At 44.2% G+C, this 27548-nt stretch overlaps 1 protein-coding gene across 1 annotated transcript; it reads left to right on the top strand.

Annotated features, from left to right (window-relative positions):
• The first annotated feature begins 11055 nt into the window (after positions 1 to 11055).
• Positions 11056 to 26283, top strand: LOC129820163 (RNA-binding protein 24). Its single transcript, XM_055877114.1, has 4 exons — positions 11056 to 11531; positions 12487 to 12610; positions 13162 to 13216; positions 24174 to 26283. Exons 1-4 carry the CDS (start codon positions 11364 to 11366, stop codon positions 24526 to 24528), a joined length of 702 nt encoding a protein of 233 aa, XP_055733089.1. The 5' UTR covers positions 11056 to 11363; the 3' UTR covers positions 24529 to 26283.
• The last annotated feature ends 1265 nt before the right edge of the window (positions 26284 to 27548 follow it).

Genomic DNA, 27548 nt, shown 5'->3' with positions numbered 1-27548 from the left:
GTCAGTATGTATGTGTGGCTGCCCTAACCCAGTGCTTCTACCCCTCCAGCCCCACATTGGTCTTTTGCAGGAGACCAAGAGCCTGAGAAGAAACTACTCCTCTCTGAGTTATCCCTCGACAGTAGTGAAGAAGACAAATGAATCTGCTAAAACGTACTTTCTCTGGAACTGACAGTGACTGTTCTATGAGAGCAACACCACACACACACACCTCTATCGCCTCCGTGTGGTTGTGGGTATGAAAGACCATTGAGATTTTCTTTTGTCTTGAAAAAAGTTGATTTGACTACATCAACATAACACACTTAAATGCTCGATAGCTATCTATCTGTAACCTGACATACAGGAAAACTCTGGAGGCCATGCATATGAGGCTAAGAGCCACGATTTGGAAGGGGATTTATATAAAGGACAATGGATTGGCTGTTTTGCGGTACCCACTGTACCTACGGGCCTTAAACCGGGTCAGATGTATTGTAGCAACGTGCCATGGTAACGCACAGAGTCCATGGCGACATGGGTCGCGCTATCTTGGAAAGTGTGAAGGAGCCCGACTGCTTGAGAGGGTCCTTATGCGTCAATATTCCGCGAAATTATCAAACTGTAGAACCTCTGTAGCCGAAAGCTTTTCTATTGGAAGTAAATATGGGATGCGGCAGCTCGAGAATCATGGTAGGCTACAGACAGTGAGTCGCAGGCTATCCTTTCATCCGCTGTCACGATTCTTCTAAAATCAACCAAACTATTTGGCTACGGTAGAACAATGCAGATTACACGCCTTTTAATGCTTGACCTAACATAGGCAACCTGTTATACTGAAAAAATATAAACGCAACATGTAAAGTGTTGGTTTCATGAGCTGAAATATAAGATCTCAGAAATGTTCCATATGCAAAAAAAGCTTATTCCTCTCAAATTTTGTGCACAAATTTGCTTACATCTCTGTTAGTGAGCATTTGTCCTTTGCCAAGATAATCCAACCACCTGACAGGTGTGACAGATCAAGAAGCTGATTAAACAGCATGATCATTACACAGGTGTACCTTGCTGGGGAACAATAAAAGGCCACTCTAAAATGTGCAGTTTTGTTACACAACACAATGCCACAGATGTCTCAATTTGAGGGAGTGTGCAATTGGCATTCTGACTGCTGTAATGTCTACCAAAGCTGTTGCCAGATCATTTAATGTTAATTTCTCTACCATAATCTGCCTCCAAAGTTGTTTAAAAAAATTTGGCACTACGTCCAACCGGCCTCACAACTGCAGACCACGTGTAACCATGCCAGCCCAGGACCTCCACATTTGGCTTCTTCACCTGCAGGATCGTCTTAGACCAGCCACCACCCGGACAGCTGATGAAACTGAGGAGTATTTCTGTTTGTAATAAAGCCCTTTTGTGGGGAAAAATTTATTAGGATTGGCTGGGCCTGGCTCCCCAGAGGGTGGGCCTATGCCTCCCATGCAAACCCATGGCTGCACCACTGACCACTCATGCGAAATCCATATATTAGAGCCTATTGAATTTATTTCAATTGACTGAGTTCCTTATATGAACTGTAACTCAGTAAAATTGTTAATTGTTGCATGTTGTGTTATTATTTTTGTTAAGTGTATTTTTAAGCAAATTTAGGACATTGCCACTGTGTATTTAACTCATATAAGTGACTTTGTAATTCCTCCCAACAGGATGACACCAAGAGTAGACAAGGCAGTAGGGGCGACTGCAGTGTCAAAGTTCACCACAGACAGTGGAGTGGTCCTGTACACTGGAGAGGTCCCCACCTTACCAAGGGCTGTACCCAGGAAACTACCACCACTAGCAGGTGTGTGTGTAAAAGAGAGTGGTAGAGTGTATGCTTTCCAGAGACCTTGTGGGTGTCCCACTCCCAGCCCACATCCCTAGCCTGGTTCATGAGAGTGGTGAGAGACCCAGGTCCAGTGAAATCCTGGAGCAGCTGCTTAGCCAAGGCATCATACCTGCCCAGCCCAGGGAGAGGCCAGCGGGGAGGCATACAACATGGTGGGTACCGGCCAGGGCTACTAGTGGGGCAGAGCAAAGTGTAGCCTTTTGTAGCCTCAGACCTCTATAGTGGTGTCAGAATCAAACACAGAATAAAACACACACTCCTGCTAGTGGTGGTAGTTTCCTGGGAACAGCCCCCAGTAAGGTGGGTACCTTCAGTGAGAGGATGCGTTCCATAAGCTCTTGTCATCTTAAGACGGGGACTTGGTTGGGTAGTCTCTTGAGTAGTGTTCTGATTATTTATACTGCTGCCATCTTATGGTAAGTGAGTGCATAGCTGATTGAATATGCCAAGGACAGTAACACTATTGAAGAGATGGTATTTTTTTGTTAATTACACTAACTACAGTATATGAGTGTCTACCTAATATCTGTTGTTGGAGTGTGTATTCACTCATGGTGTAATTGCTGTGTGTGTATTGTCCGATTGTTGACACAGAGACACCCTCACCTGGAGTCTCTGAAGGTCAGGAGGGACCAGTCTGTCACCAGCAAAAAGGAGAGGATGAGGCAGGCCAAGGAGAGACTTAACAAGCTGAGGAATAAGATAAAAGTGGCCTATGAAGAGCTAGTGATTATAACATGAAAAATATCAATGTTAGGTGAGGGAATAGGGGAAAACTGTGTTTAGGGGGTTAAATGGGGACCAACTTGAACTTCATTTGCCTTGAATATGACCTGTGCTCATAGCCCGCTTCAGACTACACACATACTCTTTCATCACTCACTGCATTTCTTTGTTTTCTCTTTCAGGTCAAAGATGGGGAGCTGAAGGTGAGCCGAGGACTAAGTCAGCTGGTGTCCATGGCCCAGACACTGCAGGGAAAACCGGAGAGGGGTCCTCAAGGCCTCTGAGACTTCACCCAGCCCGACAGGGATCCAGCAGGACCCCCCGGATACCGACCCACCCCAGAGCCAGGGAGGACGGGATGGAGGGAGTGGAAGTCAGAAGTGGGGTCAGTGGGCAGCTTCTCTTAGCCTCTCTGGAGATGGAGAAATGACTCCACGTTTCAACAGACTGAGCAAACTGTGGAGATGTTCTAGTGTGTCTGAGAACGGAAGGATGGATAAAATGAGGGAAGTAGAAAATGGCACAGAAGGGTGAAGTACTAGGAAGAGGATAGAGAAAATGAGCAAAAGGGAATGAGAGGAAGAGATGGGGAGGGAGAGGGTCATTATTATAAAAATATAATAAATTAACCAAAAAATAAATTGAGACTTTTATTTTCCATTAATTTATAAAGGTTAAGGGATTTACCCCCCCTACTTTGTCTCCATGATGAACGTTGAGTTGAAAGCTGTTTTGAACACAAGATGGCGCTGTTTCCATGGAATTCAATTACTCTGCAGCACTGTTCAGTATCGCAAATGTACAGGTTTTTGGTGTCATCATACACTACCAGTCAAAAGTTTTAGAACACTTACTCATTCAAGGTTTTTTTTTTTTTTTATATTGTAGAATAATAGTGAAGACATCAACACTATGAAATAATACATGGATTCATGAAATAACGAAAAAAGTGTTAAACAAATCTAAATATATTTTATATTTGAGTTTTTTCAAATAGCCACCCTTTGCCTTGATGACAGCTTTGCACACTCTTGGCATTCTCTCAACCAGCTTCACCTGGAATACTTTTCCAACAGTCTTGAAGAAGTTCCCACATATGCTGAGCACTTGTTGGCTGCTTTTCCTTCACTCTGCGGTCCGACTCATCCCAAACCATCTAAATTGGGTTGAGGTCGGGTGATTTGTGGAGGCCAGGTCATCTAATGCAGCACTCCATAATTCTCCTTCTTGGTCAAATAGCCCTTACACAGCCTGAAGGTGTGTTGGGTCATTGTCCTGTTGAAAAACAAATGATAGTCCCACGTAGCCCAAACCAGATGGGATGGCGTATCGCTGCAGAATGCTGTGGTAGCCATGCTGGTTCAGTGTACTTTGTATTCTAAATAAATCACAGACAGTGTCACCAGCAAAGCACCATCACACCACCTCCATGCTTTACGGTGGGAAATACACATGCGGAGATCATCCGTTCACCCACACCGCATCTCACAAAGAAACGACGGTTGGGACCAAAAATCTCAAATTTGGACTCCAGAACGAAGGACACATTTCCACCGGTCTAATGTCTATTGCTCGTGTTTCTTGCCCCAAGCAATTCTCTTCTTATTATTGGTGTCCTTTAGTAGTGGTTTCTTTGCAGCAATTCAACCATGAAGGCCTGATTCATGCAGTCTCCTCTGAACAGTTGATGTTGAGATGTGTCTCTTACTTGAACTCTGTGAAGCATTTATTTGGGCTGCAATTTCTCAGGCTGGTAACTCTAATGAACTTATCCTCTGCAGCAGAGGTAACTCTGGGTCTTCCATTCCTGTGGCGGTCCTCATGAGAGCCAGTTTCATCATAGCGCTTGATGGTTTTTGCGACTGCACTTGAAGAAATTTCGAAGTTCTTGAAATTTTCTGTATTGACTGACTTGACTTGTGCTAGGGGGCAGTGGGCTAGGGGGCAGTGTTCGGATGACTGACGTGCCAAAAGTGAACTGCCTGTTACTCAGGTCCAGAAGCTAGGATATGCATATATTTGGTAGCATTGGATAGAAAACACGCTGAAGTTTCTAAAACTGATAAAATAATGTCTGAGTATAACAGAACTGATATGGCAGGCGAAGTCCGGATGGATTCTCCTCAGGTAATTTTTTTTTTTGAGGTCACATGCCATTTCAATGCTTCTCTATGGGATGTCAATGCTTCCACTAGATGTCAACAGTCTTTGGAAAGGGTTTCAGGCTTGTTTTTTGAAAAATTAGCAAGTAGTTGTAGTTTTTCAAGGTGTCTCATTAGGACTGTAGTCTTGTTTTGCGCGCGTGGATGAGGGCGCGCACTTCGTTATTTATCTCCGGTATTGAACATACTACATTCCATCTTAAATTGTATAGTTTATTTACATATTAGGGTACCTGAGGTTTGATTAGAAACGTTGTTTGACTTGTTTGGATGAAGTTTACCAGTAACTTTTGGGATTCCTTTGTCTGCATGTTGAACGAGTGGAACGATGGATTACTGAATCAAACGCGCCAACTAAACAGACTTCTTTGAGATATAAAGAAGGACTTTATCGAACAAAATGACCGTTTGTTGTGTAGCTGGGACCCGTGGGATTGCAAACAGAGGAAGATCTTCAAAGGGAAGTGATTTATTTTATCGCTATCCCTGATTTTTGTGATGCCTCTGCTGGTTTGAAAAATGTTTTTAATGCTGCTGTATGCCGGGCGCTGGCCTCAGATAATCGCATGGTATGCTTTTGCCGTAACGCCTTTTTGAAATCTGATAACGCGGTTGGATTAACAAGATGTTAAGCTTTTAAACGATGCAAGACTCTTGTATTTTCATGAATGTTTAATATTATGATTTTTGTATTTTGAATTTCGCGCTCTGCAATTTCACCGGATGTTGCCGAGGTGTGACGCTAGCGTCCAACCTAGCCCAAAGAGGTTTTAAAATGATGGACTGTAATTTCTCTTCGCTTATTTGAGCTGTTCTTGCCATAATATTGGCTTGGTATTTTACCAAATAGGGCTATCTTGGCTCAAACGCATTAAGAAGTAAAGAAATTTCACAAATGAACTTTTAACAAGGCACACCTGTTAACTGAAATGCATTCCGGGTGACTACCTCATGAAGCATTTGAGAGAATGCCAAGAGTCAAGGCAAAGGGTGGCTATTTGAAGAATCTCAAATATAAAATATATTTTGATTTGTTTAACACGTTTTTGGTTACTTAAGAATTCCATATGTGTTATATAGTAGTTTGAATGTTTTCACTATTCTACAATGTAGAAAATAGTAAAAATAAAGAAAAGCCATTGAATGATTAGGTGTTCTAAAACTTTTGACTGGAGCTGTATGTAAGAGTGTATTGGTGTTTCCAGTATAGTGTCTAAAAAGTCTGTCATTACTTTAATGCTCATTTGGAGACAGTCACTGTAAATTGGCATGTAAGGTGTGGTGGTACGATGCATCAGGTGGTCGTATTCAATGTTTAAATTGTATCTGTTCTTATGTAAATAAAAATGTAATATGTTGTGTGTCAGTTTGAATTTCAAGTGCCCCCCCCCTCTTTCTTGCTCTCTCTAAGACTGAGTATGTATGAGAGAGACCGAAAGAGAGAGAGAGAAATAGATGTGTTTGATTGAGGACAACCGTGGTTTGACTGTGTAGAATTCAGCAATTCTCAAATGACCCATGACCTTTGGGCTTTATATACTTGACAGGTGTGCTGTGTTTTTAACTGGTGAAAAATAATATGTTGAAATTATCAGAATGACTAGGGCTGAGTTTCCCAAAAGCATTGTAGAATTTTTATTTAACCAGGCAAGTCCGTTAAGAACTAATTCTTATTTACAATGACGGCCTAGGAACAGTGGGTTAACTGCCTTGTTCAGCGACAGATTTTTACCTTGTCAGCTTGGGGATTTGATCTAGCAACCTTTCGGTCACTGGCCCAACGGTTACTGGACCACTAGGCTACCTGCCGCGTTAAGATCATTCTTAATTCCATTGAAACTAAATTGACAAAAGATGATCTTGGTGCTACGATGCTTTTGGGAAACTCAGCCTACTGTAATCAGTTACGTTACCAGCAAAAAAAAATGTCATCAGATTACAGATACATTTGAATAAGTAAATTATTACTTCTTGGATTACTTTTCAATTTAGAAAGGATGTTTGCGAAATAATACACTTGGACAACTTTCTGTTTTCCTAATGACATTCAAGTCAGCATTGAAAAAAGGCTCAAGTTTAAGTTTGTTCAACCTGAGCGAGTTTGACCACAAGTCAGAGACAACTATGATGACACTAAATTCATTTGATGGTTCTTTTTTGTCTTCCAATGCCTCTTAAGGGGAAAGTACTGAGTTTGGGTAATCCAAAAGTTACTTACTGATTACAATTTTGTACAGGTAACTAGTAACTGTAATGGCTGACATTTAGAAAGTAACCTACCCAACCCTGCACAGCAGGTTAAGTATTTAACAGTTTTCTAATATTACTTTCAATTTTCCAAACATGACCAATGACTATCCCCATAGGGCTTAATCAATTGGGTTGCCCATCATGGTGCTGCACTTTAAGTAGAATGCTGAATAAAATTTCTAATGGAATTCCCAAATTGTATTTATACTGAACAAAAATGTAAACACAACATGTAAAGTGCTGGTCCCATGTTTCATGAGCTGAAATAAAAGATCCCAGAAATGTTCCATACACAAAGAAAGTGTATTTCTCTCAAATGTGGTGCACAAATGTGTTTACATCCCTATTAGTGAGCATTTCTCCTTTGCCAAAATAATCCATCCACCTGACGGATGTGGCATACCAAGAAGCTGATTAAACAGCATGATTTTAAAGCCCGCTCTTAAATGTGCAGTTTTGTCACACAACACAATGCTACAGATGTCTTGAGTTTTGAGGGAGCGTGCAATTGGCATGCTGACTGCCGGAATGTCCACCAGAGCTGTTCCCAGAGAATTGAATGTTAATTTCTCTACCATAAACTGCCTACCTTCCAATGCCGTTTTAGATCATTTGGCAGTACTTACAACCAGCCACACAACCACAGACCACTTGTAACCATGCCAGCCCAGGACCTCCACATCCGGCTTCTTATGATCGTTTGAGACCAGCCACCCGGGCAGCTAATGAAACTGGGTTTGCATAACTGAAGAATTTCTGCGTAAACCTTCACAAATCATCTCAGGGAAGCTCATCTGCGTGCTTGTCGTCCTCACCAGGTTCTTGGCCTGACTGCAGTTCGACTTTGTAACCAACTTCAGTGGGCAAATGCTCACCTATGATGGCCACTAGCACGATGTATAAGTGTGCTCTTCACAAATGAATCCGTTCAAACTGTACTGTGTATATGGCGTTGTGTTTACAACCACTTCGCTGATGTCAACCTTGGGAACAGAGTGCCCCATGGTGGTGGTGGGGTTATGGTATGGGCAGGCATAAACTCCTGTCAACGAACACAATTGCATTTTATCAATGGCAATTTGAATGCACAGAGATACTGTGACGAGATTCTGAGGCCCCATTGTCGTGCCATTCATCTGCTGCCATCACCTCGTGTTTCATGTCGCACGGATCTGTAAACAATTCCTGGAAGCTGAAAAAGTCCCAGTTCTTCCATGGCCTGCACTAGACAGGTAATCTGTTGAGAATATTTGGGATGCTCTGGATCGACGTGTACGATAGCGTGTTCCAGTTCCTGCCAATATTCAGCAATTTTGCACAGCTATTGAAGAGGAGCGGAACAACATTCCACAGGCCACAATCAACAGCCTGATCAACTCTACGTGAAGGAGATGTGTCATGCTGCATGGGGCAAATGGTTGTCACACCAGATACTGAATGGTTTTCTCATCCCCCCTACCCTTTACCTTTTTTTAAGGTATCTGTTAAGGTATTTCCAGTCATGTGAAATCCATAGATCTGGGCCCAATTCATGTATTTAATTGACTGATTTCCTTATATTAACTGTAACTCACTAAAATCTTTGACATTGTTGCATGTTGTGTTTATATATTTTTTCAGTTTAAGCTACATACACTCCTACATCCATCATTCATAATAGGACCTGTATATAGAGTATCTACACTGAGTGTACAAAACATTAGGAACACCTACTCTTTCAATGACAGACTGACCAGGTGAATCCAGGTAAATGCTCTAATCCCTTATTGATGTCACCTGTGAAGTTCACTTTAATCAGTGTAGATAAAGGGGAGGACACAGGTTAATGAAGGATTTTTAAGCCGAGAGTCAACTGACACAGATTGTGTGTATGCCATGTAGAGGTTGAATGGGCAAGACAAAATATTGAAGTGCCTTTGAATGGGATATGGTTGTAGGTGCCAGGCGCACTGGTTTGAGTGTGTCAAGAACTGCAACGCTGCTGAGTTTTTCACACTCAACAGTTTTCCGTGTGTTCAAGAATGGTCCACCACCCAAAGGATATCCAGCCGTGGGAAGCGTTGGAGTCAACATGGGCCAAAATTCCTGTTGAACGCTTTCGACGCCTTGTAGAGTCCATGCCCCCAACGAACTGATGCTCTTCTGAGGGCACAAGGGGGTGCAACTCAATATTAGGAAGGTGTTTCTAATGTTTTGTACACTCGGTGTATTTTCTGGGTCTATTTGGCACACTCCTAAAACGTATAGCCTACGTTTATGATATAGGCCTATAAACACAGAGATATGCACATAAGGGATTAAGGACAACCCATTAATGAGAATTTACCAGAGACCCTGTACGTTTTCTTAGCCAAAATGTAAGGGGATTCTGATTAGTCAGCATGCTGCACAGAACGGAGACAAAAAGGGGACTCACAGATAGCGTCTCCATTGTGTGGCCGCTGAAACCCGAAACTGACCCTACGGTGGCTCCGCTCCGGGCTGTAAAGGGCGTGTGGGCATAAATTAATAAAAAAGTGAGTGATCCACACAGTGACACCGCAAAGTCGCTCTATCAGGTTGGTGCCCGTAATAGCGACCTAGGAGATGGCTATGCTATTTTTGGGACTGGAGAGTCCATTGGCAATTCACGCTATTACGTTCATGTAGTGGAGGAGATGACAAGTCCTAGAACAAAATGACAGCTAGCCGGTCACATCACATTTGGCAACTTATCATATTACAGTACAAGCAACCGGACACATACCGGTATTAGGGCCTTTGTATGTGTCTCCATGTCCGCGTGTCTCCATGGCTGACTTAGTCCATGAAGGTGGAACCATATAAATGATTTAGACAGAATTCCGTATCAGATGTCTCCGTATAAATTACAGGAAAATACAACTATCCGTCTTAGACCAGTTGTTGTGGAAAGCAGGAGAGGCTCATAATTGTATATATTCAGTCATGAAAAACTGATTGAAATACAGAGGTCTGCTCCATGATTTCCGACCGAGATAAAATTCACCAGTTTAAGTCTTATTATCATTGTCATTATTATTAGGCCTATCGTTGGGCTATGTTGTATTACAAGCCCTTCAAGACCCAAAAGTAGACTTTCATCTGACCTCAAGGCACTCCGGTACTAAAATATACAATTTAACCTATTCATATGATATATAACCACACGCTTAAGCATTAAACATTTTTTTTCTGAATATATGATCTTGAATGGACAGTGTAAAGCGTGCGCAATTGCTTCGGCCGCGTCTTTACGCACGCACAGATCTTCCACGCAAGTCACATATAAAGGTTATCATAAACAGCCTAAGATCCATCAACACTCGGTTGAATTCACTCCTAAACGCGTTTTACCACAGTTCAGTCATCAGTATCCTCATATGAGACATCAGGGGACCAGAAAACTGTAAATTGCTGTCCCGACCCATTGTCCTATATGCCTACATAGGCTAATGGTCTTGGTAAAGCAGCGTCCCGTGTTTGATAGTCCCGAACAAAACTAAACACGACGGTACTGCATTATTCTATAAAGAAACTCAATCTAATTGGCATCTTGAGGGCCAGAGATTACACCTGTCTGCATTGGTCAGGCCGCACTGCTGCTGCCACTAAAACACATGCATCCCTGGGCTGGCCACTGATCCTCTCCGGGCGTAATGGGCCGGCTCAGGCCGACCACCTGCTGGAAGGTATCCCTTGGGACAGGGAGAGAACCAATATGTTCATTTTTAGGTCCTACCTTTATGGAGTATAATTGGGTATTGTCTGTGAGACTGTGGGTTAATGCCAAACATGTACCCAACAATCCACCAGCTATACAGTTGGTGTAAGACCAGGTGATTTTAGGGTTATGAAAAAAAAGATGACCATAACCGTCATGTTGGTTAAATATGTGGTAAGCCTATTCTTCCTCATCACATTGCAGGAATGGATCTTTTTCATTATGCGCGCTTCCCAGCTGTTTGCTGGAGCGTGTAGCGGAGCATGTGGGCGGGCAGCAATGCACGCGCTGTACCGCCCTTGTGCTTGGAACGGGGTGGAGTTATGTGTAGCGCTTTTAGGAATGGGTCCGAAACATATTTAGTTAGTCAAGACAGTTACGGAGAAGAGTTGAAAACACCTGGTGATCTCTTGGACAATCCGCTCCATATCTCATTTAAGTGTCGAAAGATAATCTACCTCGAATCTTGATTTTTGTTGAGTTTTGTGTTATTTCTCTGAAGCCTCTCCAGTTGTAAATCTCATATTGTTTTTATAGAAATACTTTTAAATATCGTAACTAGGTGATAAGGAAACATTGCACTATAATTTGGATTGTTTCTATTCTACTATTTTGCACTAAAATATTGGTGAAGATGCACACCACGCAGAAGGACACGACCTACACGAAGATTTTTGTCGGGGGTCTTCCGTATCACACCACGGATTCCAGTCTCAGGAAATATTTTGAAGTGTTCGGAGAAATTGAAGAGGCTGTCGTGATTACCGATCGACAGACCGGCAAATCCAGGGGGTATGGATTTGTAAGTATCAATATAGTATTTATTTGTCATAACTTTAAAAACACTTGCACTGTCTGTCAAATGCCTGCAATCTTTCAAATGGCAGCAAATCACATGTCATCGTTAAAGTGGGTGTTGGTTAGGCTAGTGTATTTCATAATATTTAATGGACATTGAAAAGTGTAAGTGTTTTATTGTTCATAAGTAGGCCTGTGTTTTCAGTTTGGAGCGTTCTATTATTGAAAATAACCGACAGGCTACATTACAACTTGTTGCGCCCTGGCATGTTCAGAATATGACTCTTGGGAAGATGATGTGCATGACGTCATCATTATGTCAACGATAAGAGCATTGAGAGACAGATAGGCTACTATACAACTGTTTTAGGGCCATGTTCCCCCCCTCCTTGATGCCATTTAGTTTGAAACACATTTATGTGAAAAAGGATCCTGTAGTATCTGAGTTGAAAAGTTTTCCTTGGGTTTCTGGGTCAACTTATTTGAGAAAGACCTACCGCAGCCCCAAAAGCTCTTACATAGAGTAATTACTCTCAAATAGCATTCTTATAGTCATCAGCTCAGAAGCACTTAAGATCTTAATAAAGTAAGCTTGTCCTCAGCCAAGTACAGTGAAAAACTATGTACTGACATCAAGAGGTTAAATTATTTTGAGTAAATAAGTATCTGTGGATACAGAAGTCTTCTATCCAGTTCCTCTTCTGGCAAACAAAGAAAGAACTCAGCAGGGCCTAAGATCTCAACTTACTATAAAGAATGACGGTTACCTGTATTTTATAAACATTGAGTGACAGTCGGGCCCAAATGTAATGTCCATATTTTCTCAAATGTTTGCCCCTTTAGCTAATGAATATGAACATTGGTGAATACTGATAGTTTTGATCATACTTTAACCATCCTCCTCACCATCTTAACCTGCTTCTTCCCTAAGCACTCTCCCTCTCTGTGTGTCCATACAGGTGACGATGGCTGACCGCTCAGCTGCAGACAGGGCCTGTAAAGATCCGAACCCCATCATCGACGGCAGGAAAGCCAACGTCAACCTGGCGTACCTGGGGGCCAAGCCACGGGTGATGCAGCCAGGTAAAAAATACACACACACACACACACACACACACACACACACACACACACACACACACACACACACACACACACACACACACACACACACACACACAGTACTTTTTCAGCCACCTGTCCAGTATCTTAATGTTCTGAGAACATTAAGGGTGTGTCCTAAAGAACATGCATCATGTCTCATCTTATAGCTTTGCATTTCTTTTTCATATTGTCCACATGTTTTCCACACAAATCATGTCTGGTTCAGAATACCATCATGATGAGCTAAATGTTTCTTTTAATCCTTCTGTCGCATAAATATGGAAAATTAATGTGTTCATTCAATACATGATTCAGGATGTTATTAAAATAACTTGTGTCTAGAATGTTCTGAATATCTACATCCCAAATGGCACCCTTTTTCTCTATATAGGGCACTTCTATTGGTCCTGGTCAAAAGTAGTGCACTAAAACGTAGTGCACTAAATGGGCAATAGGGTGCCATTTGGGACACACACAATGCCATGAGTAAGATCATCAATTCATTTTGACCATTCCACATCTCCATTCAGGTTTCACCTTTGGTGTTCCACAAATTCATCCTGCCTTTATCCAAAGGCCTTATGGGTAAGTACTGCAGCAACTTTGTGTTGAGGGGATGGTTGGGTGTTGATGAGAATACATTTACAAATTCCCTCATCATCATTGAGCTACTGTATATGAAACCTCACTGGTGTAACTACACAACATCTAAAGACCCAATGTTCCTCATTTGGCTAAAGTCTAGCATTGTTAGACATGTTCATACAATGACATGTATGTTTATATAATCTGTTTATTTAATTATTTTGTGCTTACTCTGATTTTTCTCCATACTTGCATGATAATTATGTTGAAACAAAACATTTCACAAATCCTCTTTCTTTTTATCACTGACTACAGTTGACCAAAATATACATTTAAGGTTTGTGTGAGTGAAAGAGAAAGTGTGTGTTCATAGTATGAGTGTGTGTGCGCGTGTGCATGTGTGTGTGTGTGTTATTTGTTGAGTACAACTGATGGAAAGTTACAGCCTCAATGACTCAATGTTATCTATCTCTCTGGTCTGACAGGCTCGATATGGGTTAAGATAACTGGTGGTTTCAGGATTAGTGCTGTGGGCATGTCACAGATCAGACCAGGGGAATTACCTGTAATCTCAAACACACACAAACAAGCTCAAATGGTGATTATAGATGCATGTATGTTGATTTAAAATTTTGGTTTTGAGTTTAAATTTGTTATTTTGAATAGCAATTAGAGCTTTGTGTGCTGTTTTACTGTTATGAAGTGGTGTTGATAGCTAAACCGTGTGTTTTCTATTTAATGAAAAAAAACATATGAATTGAAGATTTTTGGGGGTGTTTTCCATTTTTCTGGAAGAATGTGGACTTTAGTAGGGAGAGTAAAGTTTTTTTTTTTATTTTTTTTTTTTACATTTCTTTATTTGATTTGATGCTTTCGTGCTGTAGCTTGTGCTTGACCTTTTCTTTGGTAACAGGATGTTCTTTATATGTTTTTGGATGTCTTGTTGGAGTGAGTGACGATTTGCGGTGTGATTTAAAAAAAAATCTTCCCACCGCTCACCCCTACTCACAACTGACCCCACCAAACCCATCAACTCATTGCTTGCATGTGTCTTTTTTAATAATTCTAGCAATAACACCTAAACTCTCAAACTCACCCTCTCTGTCTCTCTGTCTTTCTCTCTCATTCTAGTATTCACTCTCTGTCCCCCTCTCTCTGTCTTTCTCTCTCATTCTAGTATTCACTCTCTGTCTCTCTCTCTCTCTGTCTTTCTCCTTCTCATATTCACTCTTATTCTCGTGTTCTCTCTCTCTTTCTTTTCTCTCTTTTTCTCTCTCTCATTCTCATATTCTCTCTCTTGCTCTCTCTGTCTTTCTCATTCTCGTATTCACTCTCTCTCCCTCTTGCTCTCTCTCTCGCAGTCTCTCTCTATCCCTCTCTCTCACTCTCTCATTATTTCTCTCTCCCTCCCTCCATCTATCTATCCCTATATGGTATACTTCAGGCCCTTACGACTCTCAGGAGAGCTGCTGTGTCTCATTCAGAGATAATGATGTCTGTTCACAGGAAAGTAATCTTTGGAAAAATGACTATCAAGGCACATGGGATGAGTACATATACAGTGCCTTTGGAAAGTATTCATACCCCTTGACTTTTTCCACATTTTGTTAGGTTACAGCCTTATTATAAAATTGATTACATTTCCTCATCAATCTACACACAATACCCCATAATGACAAAGCAAAAACAGGTTTTTACAATTTTTTTCAAATGTATATTGCAATATATACTGCAATATAGACTATTTATATATATATACAAAATAATAACAATATCACATTTACATATGTATTCAGACCCTTTACTCAGTACTTTGTTGAAGTACCTTTGGCAGAGATTACAGCCTTGAGTCTTCTTGGGTAACATGTTACAAGCTTGGCACACCTGTATTTTGGGAGTTTCTCCCATTTCTTCTCTGCAGATCCTCTCAAGCTCTGTCAGGTTGGATGGGGAGCGTTGCTGCACAGCTATTTTCAGGTGTCTCCAGAGATGTTCGATGGGGTTCAAGTCCGGGCTCTGGCTGGGCTACTCAAGGACATTCAGAGACTTGTCCCGAAGCCACTCCTGCGTTGTCTTGGCTGTGTGCTTAGGGTCATTGTCCTGTTGGAAGGTGAACCTTCACCCCAGTCTGAGGTCCTGAGCGCTCTGGAGCAGGTTTTCATCAAGGATCTCTCTGTACTTTGCTCCGTTCATCTTTGCCTCGATCCTGACTAGTCTCCCAGTCCCTACCACGAAAAAACATCCCCACAGCATGATGCTATCACCACCATGCTTCACTGTAGGGAATGTGCCAGGTTTCCTCCAGGCATGATGCTTGGCATTCAGGCCAAAGAGTTAAAACTTGGTTTCATCAGACCAGAGAATCTTGTTACTCATGGTCTGAGAGTCTTTAGGTGCCTTTTTGCAAACTCCAAGTGGGCCGTCATTTGCATTTTACTGAGGAGTGGCTTCCGTCTGGCCACTCTACCATAAAGGCCTGATTGGTGGAGTGCTGCAGAGATGGTTGTCCTTCTGGAAGGTTCTCCCATCTCCACAGAGGAACTCTAGAGCTCTGTCAGAGTGACCATCAGGTTCTTGGTCACCTCCCTGACCAAGGCTCTTCTGCCCCAATTGCTCAGTTTGGCCGGGTGGCCAGTTCTAGGAAAAGTCTTGGTGGTTCCAAACTTTTTCCATTTAAGAATGATGGAGGCCACTGTGTTCTTGGGAACCTTCAAAGCTGCAGACATTCTTTGGTACACTTCCCCAGATCTGTGCCTCGACACAATCCTGTCTCAGAGCTCTACGGACAATTCCTTCGACCTCGTGGCTTGATTTTTGCTCTGACATGCACTGTCAACTGTGGGACCTTATATAGACAGGTGTGTGCCTTTCCAATCAAGTTGTAGAAACATCTCAAGGATGATCAATGGGAACAGGATGCACCTGAGCTCAATTTCGAGTCTCATAGCAAAGAGCCTGAATAGTTATGTAAATGAGGTGTTCCTGTTTTTATTTTTAATACATTTGCAAACATTTCTAAAAACCTATTTTTGCTTTGTCGTTATGGGGTTTTGTGTGTAGATTGCTGAAAAAAAATAATATTTAATCCATTTTAGAATAAGGCTGTAACGTAACAAAATGTGGAAAAAGTCAAGGGGTCTGAAGTCATTCCGAAGGCACTGTATCTCCACACTGAAGGATATATTTTTACTAGTTTAGTTGATGCAAAACACCTTACTATCATGTGTGTTTGTGTAAGTATGTGTGTGTCCTGTTGTGTGTAGTAGTCCAGTGCAGTGGTAGAGCAGTGCCCCAGAGTTTCTACTGTGACACAAACAAATGTCTGGATGCCACAGCCTCTGAACAAGCTTTCGTCACATGGGCTGCAGCGTTAAGGAAAACAAGCTTCTCCATTGTGCCACACAAAGGCTGGAGTGCTGACGCCGCAGTCGTATGAAGTGTGCGCTGGGGAGCAGGGGGCTAGGGCTCTCTCTGTCATGTCAAAATCGTCCGCTCTTTAAAAACAGCCCAACAGATGCTGGCTAGAGGCCCCAGGGAGGTTTAAAGGGCCACAGGCATACATAGATACAGCTGTGGTAGGTCAACCACATCCATACATTATAGCCCAAGGCCAGAGACATAGGGTGTGTCATAAATGCTACCCTATTCCCTATATAGAGCGCTACTTTTGACCAGTGCCCTGATGAAACAGTGCACTATGAAGAATAGGGTGCCATATTGGACACAGCCATAGAAACAGCTGTGGGAGGGCAGCAACCAGCTCCTTGGCTATCACCACACTATACCATGTAGCAGCACCAACCCGGTCCATAGTTGTTATTATAGCACCATGCCACCCCTCTACGCTTCTCACATTTAGTTAAGGCCTGGCTCCTCAGCTAGCAGAACGGTTTTAATGGGGCGGAGAACAACAGGTGTGTACCCCCCCCCCCCATCGACGATGTCACTCACATGGCATGTGATGGGAACAGACCTTTATTTAGTCTTGAACTTTACGAACCACTGGTTGGCAGGACTGCAACGGTCCAAACACAGGAAGATAATATATTTACACAGAGCATTGAGAAACATAGTAACCCTAGTATTTTTTTTTACCTCACTTGTATCCATAAGGAAAAGAGGTCATTTTAATGGGAGTCAGAGGGTAGACAGTGCTTTCCATGATCAACAGTGATACAGAAATGATTTGGTGTGTGTGTTTGAGTGTTAGGTGACACAGCATTTGCCAACATAGAAGAGGTTTATGCTGTTGGAGATGGAGAAACAGGTTGTGGTAGTCTAATGTTGAATGGGAGAGATAAATAGTAGGAAGGATGGAGGGAGAGAGAGAGAGGATGGGATAGATGGAAAGAGAAAGTGAATAAAGGTAGGGTGGGATTTAATCCCAGATTACTTCTAGGGATGGGAACATTCCACAGTAAGATGTATGTAGGATGATAGACAAGCAGAAAATAGCTGGGGCCCAGCCTCCAGTCTCTCCTGTCAATCATAAATGAGGCCAGGCAACAAAGAGCATGACTGAGACCAGATCCACATAACTACTTGTGGAAACGTACTTGTTTGTACCTTGCCTATACTGGACTATGTTATATTTCTAAAAAACAAACAGGGATGATTCTCTCTTGGGCAGAATGATCACTTCTAACAGTCCAATTTAGGCTTACGAGCATGGGCCATTTTAGTGTCTGTGTCTTCTTCAAACTTTGTATGTGCCCAAATTGCACCCTATTCCCTATGTATTACACTACTATTGGGCCCTGGTCAAAAGTAGTGCACTTTAATGGGAATATCGTGCCATTTGGGATGCAAGCTTTATATCCATCACCAGCATGTTTCACCACCATTGAAACATGCAAGTTGAATGCTGTTGAATGCTCATTCTCTACAATTGTGAATGTGCTACTACAGAACACCTTAGTGTGTGTTGTAGCTCTGCATAACATGTAGGGTGTCCACCCTTTCTGCACAGAGTGGGTGAAAACCCGCTTTGGTGATGAGATTTCACCCCTTATGTTATAAAATACATTTTACCCAGACAAATATGATTATTTATGGTCTGAATCGTTCAGTCTTTATCTAACATTTCATAGGATTTAACATGTTGTGGCGTGTCTGCAAAGTTGTTTCCGGTGTTCGCAAAAAGCAGAATTAGCATGACACGAGCTAAATGAAATGTAAAAGTCTGAAAATAAAAAGCTTGTGGTACGCTCAGTGCTCCGTTGACATTTCACAGAGATACGCTTGTTTTTGTGAGAAATCGGCGAAAAATAACAGCAATTTCGCATTATAATGAGAAGTTTATACTAAAAGATTCAAATATTACGTAATGTCTCAAAATCAATATCTATCTTACCTCTATATTGTTTTATGCCCTGCCGATTCGATAATCCATCAAATTCAATCAAATTTGATTTATAAAGCCCTTTTTACATCAGCCGATGTCATAAAGTGCTATACAGAAACCCAGCCTAAAACCCCAAACAGCAAGCAATGCAGATGTAGATGCACAGTGGCTAGGAAAAACTCCCTAGAAACGCAGGAACCTAGGAAGAAACCTAGAGAGGAACCAGGCTATGAGGGGTGGCCAGTCCTCTTCTGGCTGTGCCGGGTGGCGATTATAACAGAACATGGCCAAGATGTTCAAACGTTCATAGATGACCAGCAGGGTAAAATAATAATAATCACAGTGGTTGTAGAGGGTGCAACAGGTCAGCACCTCAGGAGTCAATGTCAGTTGGCTTTTCAAAGCCGATCATTCAGTTAGACAGCAGGTGCGGTAGAGAGAGAGTCGAAAACAGCAGGTACGGGACAAGGTAGCACCTCCGGTGAACAGGTCAGGATTCCATAGCCGCAGCCAGAACAGTCGAAACTGGAGCAGCAGCACGGCCAGGTGGACTGGGGACAGCAAGGAGTCATCAGGCCAGGTAGTCCTGAGGCATGGTCCTTGGGCTCAGGTCCTCCGGGAGAAAAGAGAGAGAGAATTAGAGGGAGCATTCTTAAATTCACACAGGACACTGGATAAGACGTGAGAAATACTCCAGATATAACAGACTGACCCTAGCCCCCCCGACGCATAAACTATTGCAGCATAAATACTGGAGGCTGAGACAGGAGGGGTTGAGTTCAACGGGAAAGTGAGCATGTCAGGTAGCCTTCATTCTTGCACAGCATCCAGCCTAGCTGAGGCGAAAACATCTTCCTTATTTGTTACCACTTAGTATCTCTGGCATCCATTGATTTACTCAACATCATTTTGGCCATCCTACAAGGGTTAAACCTCTAACTTTTGAACGGATTGTGATAGAGACATGAGGTTTGGACCATTGGTTTTCTTAGAGTATTATCTACACAATACGTAACACATTGGTCAAAATATGCCTTTTTGATTTGATAGCCTATAACATGTTTCATATGGGGTGTGAAAGAGCTTATTTTTGTGTAAGTTTTCTCCATACTGTAAAATATAATAGTGTCGAAAATAGCATTATGAATTACCTGTTTGACCCCGCGGGAGAACATGACTGGGTATCACCCTATTCCCTATATAGTGCACTACTTTTAACCAGAACCCTATGGGAATGCATCCCATGTCTTAATATAGCTATTAATGGGGAGGCACAACAATATCTACTTAACTCCGGAGGCCAAGGGTGTTAGTTGAGGAATTTACCAAAGTGTCTGAATGTGTTTAAATTCTTCTCTCTGCGATTTAGAATGGGTAGGGCAGTCTGGGCGTTTGTGTTGTTTTGCGGTGGACACCGCATTTTATATTTTGTTGTGTCACCATCCTTTGCGTGCCTGTTTGTGTGTGAGAGTTTTTATTTGTAATCGCCCTTGTGTCTTGTGTTGTGTGAGTTTGTTGTGGTCTGTGTACATCCACTATGTGTGTGTTTGTTGGGTTGTTGTGCGTCGTCCAGTGTGTGTGTGTGTGTGTGTGTGTGTGTGTGTGTGTGTGTGTGTGTGTGTGTGTGTGTGTGTGTGTGTGTGTGTGTGTGTGTGTGTGTGTGTGTGTGTGTGTGTGTGTGTGTGTGTGTGTGTGTGCGTGCGTGACTCCAGCCTGTGTTGTGACTGTAACACTGTGCTGAGACAGAAGCGTGCTAGCAGGCCAGGCCGAGGCATCTGCCAAGGATGTGATGTCATAGGAGCGCCTCTAACCTCTGACCCCGTTTGGTGTATTTCCTTTTTGTTTCTTTCAGTTTGTGGTTGTGCTGTGTTGGTGATCCATGTGGACTGTGTTGACATTTCTTTTTTTTGACGCCTGTGTTTGTAGACTTGCTGTTGTTTTTTCCTGCTTCCTCTTTGGGGCTAGTGTTTTGAGATGTGATTGGTTGGGTAATGGAGTCCTGACAATAGGGTTGCCACGATAGATCTTGTCTTTCATTTCTCTTTTCTCCTCCTTCGATCCAGATTCCAAACTGAATGACTGTAAAAAAAATTAATCTCGCCATCTTGTTTCTTATTGGCTTAATTGATGTCAGTATATTTTTGGTCCAATCAAATGTTAGATTGTTTCTCAACAGATTTTAATGAGCTGTTGATGACATCATCACATCATGCACAGCATTCCAGACTGTCAAAAATCCACACCAGACCAGACCTCATCTAAATCCAACATTCACAATTGATAAAATGGTGATAAGCCAATTATAAAGTGATTATGTCACTCATTATGTCATAACACTGATTGTTACTCATTCCTTTGAATCATGAATCATAAACTTGACTCCAGTTTAGTTTTGTTTAGTATTTTGAGGAATTTGATTCTTGATTTCCCCATCCAGGTCAACAACTTGAGTTTCCTCCACCAAAACAATAGTATAACTTTCCCATCATCATGCTAGCTGATAGTGCGAGAGAGAGCCTAGCGAGCCTAGCCTCACGGTCAGGATATGTCATGAAAGGCAGAATGTGCTCATTGTTCCTGATTGCTTATTTAATCAAAAGGTCCCTCTGAGTGCAGCTAGCCTAGCGCCCCGCCCGGGGCTCTTTGTCTAAGCACAGAGGGGGAAACAGCCAGCAGTGTACTTTTTCAAAGCTGTCCAGCTGTCAAAATGACAGTGACATTTTCACAATTCCCCCCTCATCTCATAGACCTCCCTCCCTCTTTACCCCATCCCCTCCCTCCCCCTCCCTCCCTCTTTACCCTATCCCCTCCCTCTTTACACCATCCCCTCCCTCCCCCTCCCTCCCTCTTTACACCATCCCCTCCCTCCCCCTCCCTCTTTACCCTATCCCATCCCTCTTTACCCTATCCCCTCCCTCCCTCTTTACCCTTTCCCCTCCCTCTTTACCCTATCCCCTCCCTCTTTACCCTATCCCCTCCCTCCCCCTCCCTCCCTCTTTACCCTATCCCCTCCCTCTTTACCCTATCCCCTCCCTCCCCCTCCCTCCCTCTTTACCCTATCCCCTCCCTCTTTACACCATCCCCTCCCTCCCCTCCCTCCCTCTTTACCCTTTCCCCTCCCTCTTTACACCATCCCCTCCCTCCCCTCCCTCCCTCTTTACCCTTTCCCCTCCCTCTTTACACCACCCCCTCCCTCCCCCTCCCTCTTTACCCTATCCCCTCCCTCTTTACCCTATCCCCTCCCTCCCCCTCCCTCCCTCTTTACCCTATCCCCTCCCTCCCCCTCCCTCCCTCTTTACCCTATCCCCTCCCTCTTTACACCATCCCCTCCCTCCCCTCCCTCCCTCTTTACCCTTTCCCCTCCCTCTTTACACCATCCCCTCCCTCCCCTCCCTCCCTCTTTACCCTATCCCATCCCTCTTTACCCTATCCCCTCCCTCCCTCTTTACCCTTTCCCCTCCCTCTTTACCCTATCCCCTCCCTCTTTACCCTATCCCCTCCCTCTTTACCCTATCCCCTCCCTCTTTACCCTATCCCCTCCCTCCCCCTCCCTCCCTCTTTACCCCATCCCCTCCCTCCCCCTCCCTCCCTCTTTACCCTATCCCCTCCCTCCCCCTCCCTCCCTCTTTACCCTATCCCCTCCCTCTTTACACCATCCCCTCCCTCCCCTCCCTCCCTCTTTACCCTCTCCCCTCCCCCTTTACCCTATCCCCTCCCTCCCTCTTTACCCTATCCCCTCCCTCTTTACCCTATCCCCTCCCTCTTTACCCTATCCCCTCCCTCTTTACCCATCCCCTCCCTCTTTACCCTATCCCCTCCCTCTTTACCCTATCCTCTTTACCCTATCCCCTCCCTCCCTCTTTACCCTATCCCCTCCCTCTTTACACCATCCCCTCCCTCCCCTCCCTCCCTCTTTACCCTCTCCCCTCCCTCTTTACCCTATCCCCTCCCTCCCTCTTTACCCTTTCCCCTCCCTCTTTACCCTATCCCCTCCCTCTTTACCCTATCCCCTCCCTCTTTACCCATCCCCTCCCTCTTTACCCTATTCCCTCCCTCTTTACCCTATCCCCTCCCTCTTTACCCTTTCCCCTCCCTCTTTACCCTTTCCCCTCCCTCTTTACCCTATCCCTCCCTCTTTACCCTATCCCCTCCCTCTTTACCCTATCCCCTCCCTCTTTACCCATCCCCTCCCTCTTTACCCTATTCCCTCCCTCTTTACCCTTTCCCCTCCCTCTTTACCCTATCCCCTCCCTCTTTACCCTATCCCCTCCCTCTTTACCCTATCCCCTCCCTCTTTACCCTTTCCCCTCCCTCTTTCCCCTTTCCCCTCCCGCCCCCTCCCTCCCTCTTTACCCTATCCCCTCCCTCTTTACCCTATCCCCTCCCTCTTTACCCTTTCCACTCCCTCTTTACACCACCCCCTCCCTCCCCCTCCCTCCCTCTTTACCCTTTCCACTCCCTCTTTACACCATCCCCTCCCTCCCCCTCCCTCCCTCTTTACCCTTTCCCCTCCCTCTTTACACCTCCCCCTCCCTCCCTCTTTACCCTTTCCCCTCCCTCTTTACACCATCCCCTCCCTCCCCCTCCCTCCCTCTTTACCCTTTCCCCTCCCTCTTTACACCATCCCCTCCCTCCCCCTCCCTCCCTCTTTACCCTTTCCCCTCCCTCTTTACACCACCCCCTCCCTCCCCCTCCCTCTTTACCCTATCCCCTCCCTCTTTACACCATCCCCTCCCTCCCCTCCTTCCCTCTTTACCCTATCCCCTCCCTCTTTACCCTATCCCCTCCCTCTTTACCCTTTCCACTCCCTCTTTACACCACCCCCTCCCTCCCCCTCCCTCCCTCTTTACCCTTTCCACTCCCTCTTTACACCATCCCCTCCCTCCCCTCCCTCCCTCTTTACCCTTTCCCCTCCCTCTTTACACCTCCCCCTCCCTCCCTCTTTACCCTTTCCCCTCCCTCTTTACACCATCCCCTCCCTCCCCCTCCCTCCCTCTTTACCCTTTCCCCTCCCTCTTTACACCATCCCCTCCCTCCCCCTCCCTCCCTCTTTACCCTATCATCCCCACCCCTCCCCCCTCCCGCCCTCCCTTACTCTATCCCTCCAAAATAGGAATGGCATCAGGGTCAAATTGACATGACAAACCATGTTCTCTTCTCTCTCCATCGACCAAACTCAATCCTGTAAAGTCAGCAAAGCTTAGTGTACATGGATTGTCTCTCCAAGATGGCGTCAATGCTACCAAACACTTCCTTTGCCTAACTCTCTTATAACATGTGATAGGCAGGCAGGGTCATTGAAAACCCAAAATGTCTTCATATCCCTTATCAGAGAACACAACCCCTCTGAGCTTTGAACACCTCACCATTTTTCCACAGAGAGATCTTTATTTTGGCAACCCTATATCTCTATTAGCTACTAGCAGTTGTCTCCGTGGTGTTATTGACTGGTGTTTTGATGTATTGGGGGGCGCTTGGCCGCAGTGTGGTTGGGTTGGCTGTGGTTGGTTCTGCTGTCAGGCTGGGGGGTTGCTGCTGTCTGTCGGTGGCTGTGTAAGGCCAGGTCTGGGATCTCTACCTCTAACTCCCTGTCTGTCTGTCTCTGTCCTGCAGGATCCCTGCTCACTATGTGTACCCTCAGGCCTTCATGCAGCCAAGCACCATGGTCATCCCTCACGGCATGCAGCCCAGTGCCGCCTCTGCCTCCACCGCCTCCTCCCCGTACATCGACTACACCGGAGCAGCCTACGCTCAGTACTCCGCCGCCGCGGCTAGCGCTGCTGCCGCCGCAGCCTACGAGCAGTATCCCTACGCCGCCTCCCCTGCGGCGGCCGGGTACCTAACCGCAGCCGGTTATGGCTATGTTCAGCAGCCCCTGGCTACGGCCGCACCGGGTTCAGCCGTCGCTGCAGCCGCAGCCTTCGGTCAGTACCAGCCTCAGCAACTGCAAGCTGACCGCATGCAATAGCAGCCACTGCAGCCATTGGACACAACGGGATGGGAGGCCCGCGGCCAGCCTCGGCTGATTGGCTGTGAAGAGAAGAGAACAATGAAGAGGAAGAGAGAGGGGCCGTGTTGTTAAGTGACAGAGTCGGTAAGAGGGTGATGATGATGATGATGGTGAGGTGGTAACTCCATACAGTAGCTTTCCAACTTGCTGTGTTTAAACCAAAAAAGAAAAACTTTATAAATTCACAAAACAAAGTAAGGAAAGTGGATTTATCCTTATGATTATTATTGTTGTTATTAATATAATTATTACTATAATTATAATTGTAGTAGAGTATTTATTTCTAGAGGAGAAATGCAACAACTAATCACAGTGGTTGTAGCTTGGTGTAAAACATGACTTTATGTTCCATTGCTGTCATTAACATAGGAGAGAGAGAGCGTTCTCTTTATGGGACACTTAGACGTGTCCCGAAGTGCCCTTGCAACCTATATTTACTATCACATTTCGAGGGCTCTTGCCTTCTGTCTTTTCAAGTGCATTGAAGTAAATTTTCTGATAATCAGGGAAATGTATCAGTTTCCAGTGTGTTAGTAAAGACAACCTCTGCATGTCAGGGAGTAGTTGAAATAACTGTGGAGAAAAGGAGAAGATTTGTAGCTTGTGTCACACGTTAAGAACTACCTTTTTAACTTCCTGATGCTGAATGTCCCTTTTTTGACTCTGAATCTTGACCTCTTGACCTATGCAAAGCAAACAGTTCACCAGGAGACAAAAAAACTGCAGGAATAACCGAAAATGCCGTCAACTCTTCAAAGGGCATGACAAACAATATGAAGGCAACTCACAGACAGAGAAAGAAACGGATGTTTTCAGACAATGAGCAGCACCAAATCAGTTAGTCTCAAACACATACGCATGGCTGCATGCAAACACACACACACACACACACACACACACACACACACACACACACACACACACACACACACACACACACACACACACACACACACACACACACACACACACACACACACACACACACACACACACACACACACACATGCATACACAGTTGCGTACATAGTGGTAAAGGACAATGGGCCCAGTCGTGCTCTCTGGCTCTGTGCAATGAGATCTAGTCAGAGAGAAAGAGAGAGGGAGGGAAAGGGAGAGAGAGAGGGAGCAGCTGGGGAGGGGGCTGGCGCAGTTCGCCCAGCGCCACACAGACGGATCACTCTGGAAATAACGCATCACTTGTCCTCATTTGTTGAGCTGTCACATTTTAATCCCGGGGCCCATTTGGGAACTGTCTCTCCTCTGTCCTGCCTGCCTGCCTGGCCCTGTCAGCACTTCCACCTCTGTCCTCTATCCTCTGTCCTCTGTCCTAGAGCCGACCGGCTGGGCTGGTGTCAGGTACACACACACTTCCCTCCTACGCTAACCCTCACCAATCCCCTGGCCCTGTACCCACTCCTCACAGCCTAACCAACCCCCTGGCCCTGTACCCACTCCTCACAGCCTAACCAACCCCCTGGCCCTGTACCCACTCCTCACAGCCTAACCAACCCCCTGGCCCTGTACCCACTCCTCATAGCCTCACCAATCCCCTGGCCCTGTACCCACTCCTCACAGCCTAACCAACCCCCTGGCCCTGTACCCACTCCTCATAGCCTCACCAATCCCCTGGCCCTATACCCACTCCTCACAGCCTCACCAACCCCCTGGCCCTGGCCCTGTACCCTGGGGTGGTGATGGGGGATGTAGAGAAGGGGGGGGGGGGGGGGGGGGCTGCAGGCGCTTGACATAAGAATCTATGGGTTCTTAGTGTGCCTTACATTTGTATTGCTATTTAAGAGAGTAAGAAAGGAGATCTACTATTTAAGATATTTATTTTGAGATTGGACTATGTTCTATGCGCTCTAAGGACAGAGACTTAGTGGTGGTACTGTATTCATTTTATTATGTATTCATCTCAAGGTATATAAGTTATTGAGTAGATTTAGTTGGATTATAATTATTATTAACATACTCAACCAAAAATGTTAATGTAGGATTTATATAATATACAATTCTGTATGTGCACTGTACAATTATACTTTTTGCCTTTTGAAATCTTAGAATAAATATCGGTTAGTTTAATGCCTTTTCTATGAAACTTTATTTAAATGCAGGCCTATTTGCATGCAGACTGTTACTCTGTCTCTTTTGTGTTTAGAACTGTTGGAAAAGACAACAAAAAATCCTGACAAAAATTAGCAAAATGCTGCTTTATACATTAGAATGTATAGTTATTGTCATGGTTCGGATAGTTGTGCTTCTATTGCTTTTAATATACATCAGATGGGCTATTTTACACTGTTGGGAATTTTTATACTTGAACTATTTCTTACAAGGGAAAATATGAAAAATAAATGACAAAAAAAAAACATTTTAAGGAAGCTTTTCATTGTCACTGGATTAAGGCATGTACAGTGTTATTTACTATATTTAAATGCAAAGGTCCTGTTGGTATTAAAACTTTATTTCAGAATTTCAACACTATTTACTCTAAATTGAAATAAAAGGTTCTATATTTAAAAAGAATACTGTTGTTTTTTAAAGATGGATGTTGAATTGATGTTGTCTTCAGGTTGGGTGTCTTTTTGTGGGCCTTAGTATGGAGGCCTGAGACCATTGATAGTCTGCAGAGCAAATTAGGTATGAAGCTGCCAAAGCTGTTGATGTCTATTAAACACCTATAAACAGACTTGCTGTTTTTTTGTGCAAACATAAACATAAAACATAACCAAAGCTGTTAATATGGTTGTAAAACCTTTTGGGGGACTGGTGTTTAAAAACAATGTTGTTAGTTTAGTTGGTTTCGATAGCTGAGTACATTTCACTGTGTGGGCGGTTGTGCGTGCATGTGTGCGAGTGACCACAGAGCAGCCAGGAGGTAGTCAGGAGCCTTATGGGATTACACACAAAATGTCCGCCGGGTGTCCGCTGCCTGGTGTGTTGCTGCTCTTCATTGTCTAACACTGTCACCCAAG

The sequence above is a fragment of the Salvelinus fontinalis genome, chromosome 22 (assembly GCF_029448725.1).
Source record: "Salvelinus fontinalis isolate EN_2023a chromosome 22, ASM2944872v1, whole genome shotgun sequence".
Lineage (NCBI taxonomy): Eukaryota > Metazoa > Chordata > Actinopteri > Salmoniformes > Salmonidae > Salvelinus > Salvelinus fontinalis.
The sequence above is the reverse complement of the archived record's forward strand: the minus strand, read 5'-3'. Positions and strand labels throughout refer to the sequence as shown.